This window comes from Oncorhynchus gorbuscha, unplaced genomic scaffold, assembly GCF_021184085.1.
Source record: "Oncorhynchus gorbuscha isolate QuinsamMale2020 ecotype Even-year unplaced genomic scaffold, OgorEven_v1.0 Un_scaffold_1096, whole genome shotgun sequence".
NCBI classification, from domain to species: Eukaryota; Metazoa; Chordata; class Actinopteri; order Salmoniformes; family Salmonidae; genus Oncorhynchus; species Oncorhynchus gorbuscha.
This window is the reverse complement of record NW_025745982.1, coordinates 132,501-140,024: the sequence shown is the minus strand read 5'-3', so window position 1 is coordinate 140,024 and position 7,524 is coordinate 132,501. Positions and strand designations below refer to the sequence as shown.

Here is a 7,524-nt window from a genome sequence, read left to right as displayed (position 1 = left end):
CTGTTACTCTGTTACTCTGTATCTACCTGTTACTCTGTTACTCTGTATCTACCTGTTACTCTGTATCTACCTGTTACTCTGTTACTCTGTATCTACCTGTTACTCTGTTACTCTGTCTCTACCTGTTACTCTACCTGTTACTCTGTTACTCTGTATCCTGTTACTCTGTATCTACCTGTTACTCTGTTACTCTGTATCTACCTGTTACTCTGTTACTCTGTATCTACCTGTTACTCTGTATCTACCTGTTACTCTGTATCTACCTGTTACTCTGTTACTCTGTTACTCTGTATCTACCTGTTACTCTACCTGTTCTACCTGTTACTCTGTATCTACCTGTTACTCTGTATCTACCTGTTACTCTGTATCTACCTGTTACTCTGTCTCTACCTGTTACTCTGTATCTACCTGTTACTCTGTTACTCTGTATCTACCTGTTACTCTGTATCTACCTGTTACTCTGTATCTACTCTGTTACTCTGTATCTACCTGTTACTCTGTTACTCTGTATCTACCTGTTACTCTGTATCTACCTGTTACTCTGTATCTACCTGTTACTCTGTTACTCTGTATCTACCTGTTACTCTGTATCTACCTGTTACTCTGTATCTACCTGTTACTCTGTCTCTACCTGTTACTCTGTATCTACCTGTTACTCTGTATCTACCTGTTACTCTGTATCTACCTGTTACTCTGTTACTCTGTATCTACCTGTTACTGTATCTGTTATCTACCTGTTACCTGTTACTCTGTATCTACCTGTTACTCTGTTACTCTGTATCTACCTGTTACTCTGTTACTCTGTATCTACCTGTTACTCTGTCTCTACCTGTTACTCTGTATCTACCTGTTACTCTGTATCTACCTGTTACTCTGTCTCTACCTGTTACTCTGTATCTACCTGTTACTCTTTTACACACTCTGTGTGTGTGTGTGTGTGTTTAATGCTTGTCTGTGTGTGTGTGTGTGTTTAATGCCTGTCTGTGTGTGTGTGTTTAATGTTTGTCTGTGTGTGTGTGTTTAATGCCTGTCTGTGTGTGTGTGTGTGTGTGTTTAATGTTTGTCTGTGTGTGTGTGTTTAATGTTTGTCCGTGTGTGTGTGTGTGTGTTTAATGCTTGTCTGTGTGTGTGTGTGTTTAATGCTTGTCTGTGTGTGTGTGTTTAATGTTTGTCCGTGTGTGTGTGTGTTTAATGTTTGTCCGTGTGTGTGTGTGTTTAATGCTTGTCTGTGTGTATGTGTGTGTTTAATGTTTGTCTGTGTGTGTGTGTTTAATGCCTGTCTGTGTGTGTGTGTTTAATGTTTGTCCGTGTGTGTGTGTGTTTAATGTTTGTCCGTGTGTGTGTGTGTTTAATGCTTGTCTGTGTGTGTGTTTAATGTCTGTGTGTGTGTGTGTGTTTAATGCTTGTCTGTGTGCCGTGTGTGTGTGTTTTTTATGCTTGTCCGTGTGCCGAATATGTGTGTGTGTGTGTAATGCTTGTCTGTGTGTGTGTGTGTGTGTGTGTGTGTGTGTGTGTGTGTGTGTGTGTGTGTGTGTGTGTGTGTGTGTGTGTGTGTGTGTGTGTGTGTGTGTGTGTGTGTGTGTGTGTCTACTCCAGTGTCCAGGCGGTGCGGGATCTGATCCTCTCTTCCTGATGAAGGCCGGGGACTTTAGCTCCGCCCTCTCCTCCTTCTTCTCTCCGCCCCCTGGGGTCTGCTGCCCCGTCTGCCGCCTAACGCCACGCCTCTTCACCCTCTACCTACGCATCATCACCACGGCAACCACGCCCAGCGCCACGCAGCCCCTCTCCCCCGACACTCCCTGGGAGGAGGTCAAAGGTTAGATATATATACACACATCTAGCTATCTCCTGTCTGATACACACACACACACACACACACACACACACACACACACACACACACACACACACACACACACACACACACACACACACACACACACACACACACACACACACACACACACACACACACACACATCTAGCTATCTCCTGTCTGATACACACACACACGCACACACACATCTAGCTATCTCCTGTCTGATATACACACACACACACACACACACACACACACACACACACACACACACACACACACACACACACACACACACACACACACACACACACACACACACACACACACACACACACACACACACACACCTAGCTATCTCCTGTCTGATATACACACACACACACCTAGCTATCTCCTGTCTGATATACACACACACACACCTAGCTATCTCCTGTCTGATACACACACACACACACCTAGCTATCTCCTGTCTGATATACACACACTTGTCTTGTCCTGTCCTCCTCCATCTCTCCTCTCTCTTGTCCTGTCCTCCTCCCTCTCTCCTCTCTCTTGTCCTGTCCTCCTCCCTCTCTCCTCTCTCTTGTCCTGTCCTCCTCCCTCTCTCCTCTCTCTTGTCTTGTCCTCCTCCCTCTCTCCTGTCTTGTCCTCCTCCCTCTCTCCTCTCTCTTGTCTTGTCCTCCTCCCCTCTCCTGTCTTGTCCTCCTCCCTCTCTCCTCTCTCTTGTCCTGTCCTCCTCCCTCTCTCTTGTCTTGTCCTCCTCCCTCTCTCCTCTCTCTTGTCTTGTCCTCCTCCCTCTCTCTTGTCGTGTCCTCCTCCCTCTCCTCCCCTCTCTTGTCTTGTCCTCCTCCCTCCCTCCCTCCTCTCTCTTGTCTTGTCCTCCTCCCTCTCGCCTCTCTCTGTTCCTGTCCTCCTCCCTCTCCTCCCCTCTCTTGTCTTGTCCTCCTCCCTCTCTCCTCTCTCTTGTCTTGTCCTCCTCCCTCTCTCCTCTCTCTTGTCCTGTCCTCTTCCCTCTCCTCCCCTCTCTTGTCTTGTCCTCCTCCCTCCCTCCTCTCTCTTGTCTTGTCCTCCTCCCTCTCTCCTCTCTCTGTTCCTGTCCTCCTCCCTCCCTCCCTCCTCTCTCTTGTCTTGTCCTCCTCCCTCTCTCCTCTCTCTGTTCCTGTCCTCTTCCCTCTCTCCCTCCCTCCTCTCTCTTGTCTTGTCCTCCTCCCTCTCTCCTCTCTCTGTTCCTGTCCTCCTCCCTCTCTCCCTCCCTCCTCTCTCTTGTCTTGTCCTCCTCCCTCTCTCCTCTCTCTGTTCCTGTCCTCCTCCCTCTCTCCCTCCCTCCTCTCTCTTGTCCTGTCCTCCTCCCTCTCTCCTCTCTCTTGTCCTGTCCTCCTCCCTCTCTCCTCTCTCTTGTCTTGTCCTCCTCCCCTCTCCTGTCGTGTCCTCCTCCCTCCCTCCTCTCTCTTGTCCTGTCCTCCTCCCTCTCGCCTCTCTCTGTTCCTGTCCTCCTCCCTCTCCTCCCCTCTCTTGTCTTGTCCTCCTCCCTCTCTCCTCTCTCTTGTCTTGTCCTCCTCCCTCCTCCTCTCTCTTGTCCTGTCCTCCTCCCTCCCTCCCTCCTCTCTCTTGTCTTGTCCTCCTCCCTCTCTCCTCTCTCTGTTCCTGTCCTCCTCCCTCTCCTCCCTCCCTCCTCTCTTTGTCTTGTCCTCCTCCCTCTCTCCTCTCTCTGTTTCTGTCCTCCTCCCTCTCTCCCTCCCTCCTCCTCTCTCTGTCCTGTCCTCCTCCCTCTCTCCTCTCTCTTGTCTTGTCCTCCTCCTCCTCCTCTCTCTTGTCTTGTCCTCCTCCCCTCTCCCTGTCGTGTCCTCCTCCCTCTCTCCTCTCTCTTGTCCTGTCCTCCTCCCTCTCTCCTCTCTCTTGTCTTGTCCTCCTCCCCTCTCCTGTCCCTCCTCCCTCTCTCCTCTCTCTTGTCTTGTCCTCCTCCCCTCTCCTGTCGTGTCCTCCTCTCTCTTGTCCTGTCCTCGTCCCTCTCTCCTCTCTCTTGTCTTGTCCTCCTCCCCTCTCTTGTCCTGTCCTCCTCCCTCTCCTCCTCTCTCTGTTCCTGTCCTCCTCCCTCTCCTCCCCTCTCTTGTCTTGTCCTCCTCCCTCTCTCCTCTCTCTTGTCTTGTCCTCCTCCCTCTCTCCTCTCTCTGTTCCTGTCCTCCTCCCTCTCCTCCCCTCTCTTGTCTTGTCCTCCTCCCTCTCTCCTCTCTCTTGTCCTCCTCTCTCTCTCCTCTCTCTTGTCTTGTCCTCCTCCCCTCTCTTGTCCTGTCCTCATCCCTCTCCTCCTTTCTCTGTTCCTGTCCTCCTCCCTCTCCTCCCCTCTCTTGTCTTGTCCTCCTCCCTCTCTCCTCTCTCTTGTCCTGTCCTCCTCCCTCTCTACTCTCTCTTGTCCTGTCCTGTCCTCCTCCCTCCCTCCCTCCTCTCTCTTGTCTTGTCCTCATCCCTCTCCTCCCCTCTCTTGTCCTGTCCTCCTCCCTCTCCTCCCCTCTCTTGTCTTGTCCTCCTCCCTCTCTCCTCTCTCTTGTCTTGTCCTCCTCCCTCTCTCCTCTCTATTGTCCTGTCCTCCTCCATCTCTCCTCTCTTGTTCTGTCTCCCTCCCTCTCTCCTCTCTCTTCTTCTTCTAGATGCTGTGGTTCCCAGGCAGGTCGAGGTGGTGAAGTTTGGCCTGAGGGTTCTGAAGAGCAACATGGCTGTCTACAAGGACGTGAGTCTCACAACCTTGAGTCTAGACCTCTGAAACTCAGACCCCTGAAACTCAGACCTCTGAAACTCAGACCTCTGAAACTCAGACCTCTGAAACTCAGACCTCTGAAACTCAGACCCCTGAAACTCAGAGCGCTGAAACTCAGACCTCTGAAACTCAGAGCGCTGAAACTCAGAGCGCTGAAACTCAGAGCGCTGAAACTCAGACCCCTGAAACTCAGACCCCTGAAACTCAGACCCCTGAAACTCAGACCCCTGAAACTCAGACCCCTGAAACTCAGAGCGCTGAAACTCAGACCTCTGAAACTCAGAGCGCTGAAACTCAGACCCCTGAAACTCAGACCCCTGAAACTCAGACCCCTGAAACTCAGACCCCTGAAACTCAGACCCCTGAAACTCAGAAATGGGCAGTCATTCAACCTGTGTGGACATAATGTGTGTATCTGTGTTTCAGTCTCAGAGTTGGGCAAACTTTCTCCACGTGCTCAGTTCTCCTGCTGGTCCTCCTGACACAGCCTTTCTGACGGTACACACACACACACACACACACACACACACACACACACACACACACACACACACACACACACCCACACACACACACACACACACACACACACACACACACACACACACACACACACACACCACACACACACACACACACACACACCACACACACACACACACACACACACACACACACACACACACACACACACACACACACACACACACACACACACACACACACACACACACACACACACACACACACACACACACACACACACACACACACACACACACACACACACACACACACACACACACACACACACACACACACCACACCACACAGACACAGACACAGACACAGACACAGACACACACACATGCTTGTCTTTCTCTGGGCTGTTGTTGTTGTTGTTGTTTCAGCATTGCGTGTTTTGTAGGTGGCGAGAAACGTTACCATGGAGATCCTGCTGAACCAGGGATCTCTGGGACACCTCATCCAGATACCACGGACCTTCCTGATGGTGTGCACACCACACCCACACACTCACATTATATACACACACACAAACTCACATCATACACACATTGTGGAGTTACAGTGCCTTGAGAAAGTATTCGGCCCCCTTGAACTTTGCGACCTTTTGCCACATTTCAGGCTTCAAACATAAAGATATAAAACTGTATTTTTTTGTGAAGAATCAACAACAAGTGGAACACAATCATGAAGTGGAACCTAGGATAGGATAAGTATTCCCTCTCACCCCCCCACCTCTTTAAGGAATACCTAGGATAGGATAAGTATTCCCTCTCACCCCCCCACCTCTTTAAGGAATACCTAGGATAGGATAAGTATTCCCTCTCACCCCCACCTCTTTAAGGAATACCTAGGATAGGATAAGTAATCCCTCTCACCCCCCCCCCTTTAAGATTTAGATGCACTATTGTAAAGTGACTGTTCCACTGGATGTCATAAGGTGAATGCACCAATTTGTAAGTCGCTCTGGATAAGAGCGTCTGCTAAATTACTTAAATGTAAATGTAAATGTAAATATAGTTACTATGTTACTGTCCCCATTACAACACACACATTTTTCAGCCCCCTTAAGTTAATACTTTGTAGCGCCACCTTTTATAATAATAATAATATATGCCATTTAGCAGACGCTTTTATCCAAAGCGGCTTACAGTCATGTGTGCATACATTCTACGTATGGGTGGTCCCGGGGATCGAACCCACTACCCTGGCGTTATAAGCGCCATGCTCTACCAACTGAGCTACAGAAGGACCATGCTGCGATCATGGTAACAAGCGTTCTATTATAAAGGCTGTCATGGTAACAAGCATTCTATTATAAAGGCTGTCATGGTAACAAGCGTTCTATTATAAAGGCTGTCATGGTGACAAGCGTTCTATTATAAAGGCTGTCATGGTAACAAGCGTTCTATTATAAAGGCTGTCATGGTAACAAGCGTTCTATTATAAAGGCTGTCATGGTAACAAGCGTTCTATTATAAAGGCTGTCGTGGTAACAAGCGTTCTATTATAAAGGCTGTCGTGGTAACAAGCGTTCTATTATAAAGGCTGTCACGGTAACAAGCGTTCTATTATAAAGGCTGTCATGGTAACAAGCGTTCTATTATAAAGGCTGTCATGGTAACAAGCGTTCTATTATAAAGGCTGTCATGGTAACAAGCGTTCTATTATAAAGGCTGTCACGGTAACAAGCGTTCTATTATAAAGGCTGTCACGGTGACAAGCGTTCTATTATAAAGGCTGTCATGGTAACAAGCGTTCTATTATAAAGGCTGTCATGGTAACAAGCGTTCTATTATAAAGGCTGTCATGGTAACAAGCGTTCTATTATAGAGGCTGTCATGGTAACAAGTGTTCTATTATAAAGGCTGTCATGGTAACAGTCTAGATATTAGAATGTTTTCTGTACATTTGTTTTTAGCTGTGAGTTAGTTTCACCTGATCCACTTTTTATTGAACGTGTAGGTCATAGGTCAAACCTGCCTTTCCCCCTAGCAGGGATGTATTGCATGTTTCAACAACTGAAAGGTGTCACCAGTTTGCATCCTTGAGTATAATTCATGTGTATTTATTTAATTGATTGCTGTTGGTAACTAGTGTGTGTTTATCTAGGTGTATCCAGACCAGGCCCTGTTGCTGTTGGTAACTCAGGCTCTGGCGCTACGGATCCTCCACGAACCTCTGACCCCCGCTCTACCCGTCCTCAACTATTACAAGGTACACCTCTCCTCTGACCACCGCTCTCTCCTCTGTCCTCCTCTCTCTCCTCTGTCCTCCTCTCTCTCCTCTGTCCTCCTCTCTCTCCTCTGTCCTCCTCTCTCTCCTCTGTCCTCCTGTCCTCCGCTCTCTCCTCTGTCCTCCTCTCTCCTCTGTCCTCCGCTCTCTCTCCTCTCTGTCCTCCGCTCTCTCCTCTGTCCTCCTCTCT

General features: G+C 48.8%; 1 protein-coding gene across 1 annotated transcript in view; it reads left to right on the top strand.

Annotated features, from left to right (window-relative positions):
- The first annotated feature begins 1,625 nt into the window (after nucleotides 1-1,625).
- Nucleotides 1,626-7,524, top strand: part of LOC124021241 — a 39,735-nt gene continuing 33,836 nt past the window's right edge. The window contains exons 1-5 of the mRNA XM_046336590.1: nucleotides 1,626-1,816; nucleotides 4,468-4,547; nucleotides 5,001-5,072; nucleotides 5,503-5,586; nucleotides 7,212-7,316. Coding sequence (XP_046192546.1) covers nucleotides 1,633-1,816; nucleotides 4,468-4,547; nucleotides 5,001-5,072; nucleotides 5,503-5,586; nucleotides 7,212-7,316 — 525 coding nt within the window. The 5' untranslated portion in view covers nucleotides 1,626-1,632. The remainder of the gene's footprint in view (nucleotides 1,817-4,467; nucleotides 4,548-5,000; nucleotides 5,073-5,502; nucleotides 5,587-7,211; nucleotides 7,317-7,524) is intronic.